General features: G+C 42.0%; 1 protein-coding gene across 1 annotated transcript; it reads right to left on the minus strand.

Moving 5' to 3' along the window:
* Nucleotides 1-21: 21 nt before the first annotated feature.
* LOC107581050 (60S ribosomal protein L17) lies at nucleotides 22-739 on the minus strand. The gene is made up of 3 exons (XM_016266630.1): nucleotides 640-739; nucleotides 299-490; nucleotides 22-100 (listed from the first exon to the last, which is right to left on the minus strand). The coding sequence occupies exons 1-3, from the start codon at nucleotides 673-675 to the stop codon at nucleotides 53-55; spliced, it is 276 nt and encodes a 91-aa protein (XP_016122116.1). The 5' UTR covers nucleotides 676-739; the 3' UTR covers nucleotides 22-52.
* Between the last annotated feature and the right edge of the window lie 6 nt (nucleotides 740-745).

Raw genomic sequence — 745 nt, forward strand, 5'->3', positions numbered from 1 at the left:
AAAAAAAAAGGAACAGTCATTTTCTAGTACGAATGTTGGACTTTATTTACATTTACTCCCGAGACATAAGCTTCTGCTTCTTTAGTTTCTTCTGAGAAACCTGTGAAAAAAAAAAAATTGGTTAAGGAGTGTTCACCAACAGCAGTTACTAAGATATCCAGTCCTCCGCACGTTTAACGCACAGCGGCTGCTCAGAATATGATTACTTTCATCACAAATCCAAAGGTGTCCTAAGTGGTCATCACTACAGCCAAGTGTACAGTTTTTTTTTTTTTAAGAAAAACATTAATGAACATACCTTTTTCTTCTGAGAAACCTCCTCCTCTGGTTTGGGAACGATCTGCTCCTTCTCAGTGAGGATCATTTCGATGTGGCATGGGGAGCTCATGTAGGGGTTGATGCGTCCGTGTGCACGGTAGGTACGCCTGCGCATCTTTGGGGCCTTGTTCACCTGGATGTGCTCAATCACCAGAGAGTCCACATCCAAACCCTACAAGATCACAAAGAGTGTTGATATAAAGTCCATATGCAGTGAAAGCTGCATTCATGCAAGCTAGATTTGAAATCATACACTTAAGCAAAGATACAGTCCAATTCTAAAGAGACTTATTCACAGTTTAATGGTTCATACGGTCTTACCTTGAGCTCAGCGTTGCTTTCTGCATTCTTCAGCATGTGGAGCAGGAACTCAGCACTTTTCTTAGGCCAACGTCCCTGAGTCCAGTCATGCTGCTTGGCCTAAAAA

Source organism: Sinocyclocheilus grahami, unplaced genomic scaffold (assembly GCF_001515645.1).
Source record: "Sinocyclocheilus grahami isolate Dianchi unplaced genomic scaffold, SAMN03320097.WGS_v1.1 scaffold67555.1, whole genome shotgun sequence".
NCBI lineage: Eukaryota > Metazoa > Chordata > Actinopteri > Cypriniformes > Cyprinidae > Sinocyclocheilus > Sinocyclocheilus grahami.

Bases quoted from the DNA above. Each gene is read 5' to 3' on its own strand.
- LOC107581050 (XM_016266630.1), bottom strand. From the start codon at position 675: ATGCTGAAGAATGCAGAAAGCAACGCTGAGCTCAAG. The intron at 491-639 runs GTAAGACCGTAT...GTGATCTTGTAG, and splicing joins AAAGCAACGCTGAGCTCAAG to GGTTTGGATGTGGACTCTCT. The intron at 101-298 runs GTATGTTCATTA...TTTTTTTCACAG, and splicing joins AGGTTTCTCAGAAGAAAAAG to GTTTCTCAGAAGAAACTAAA.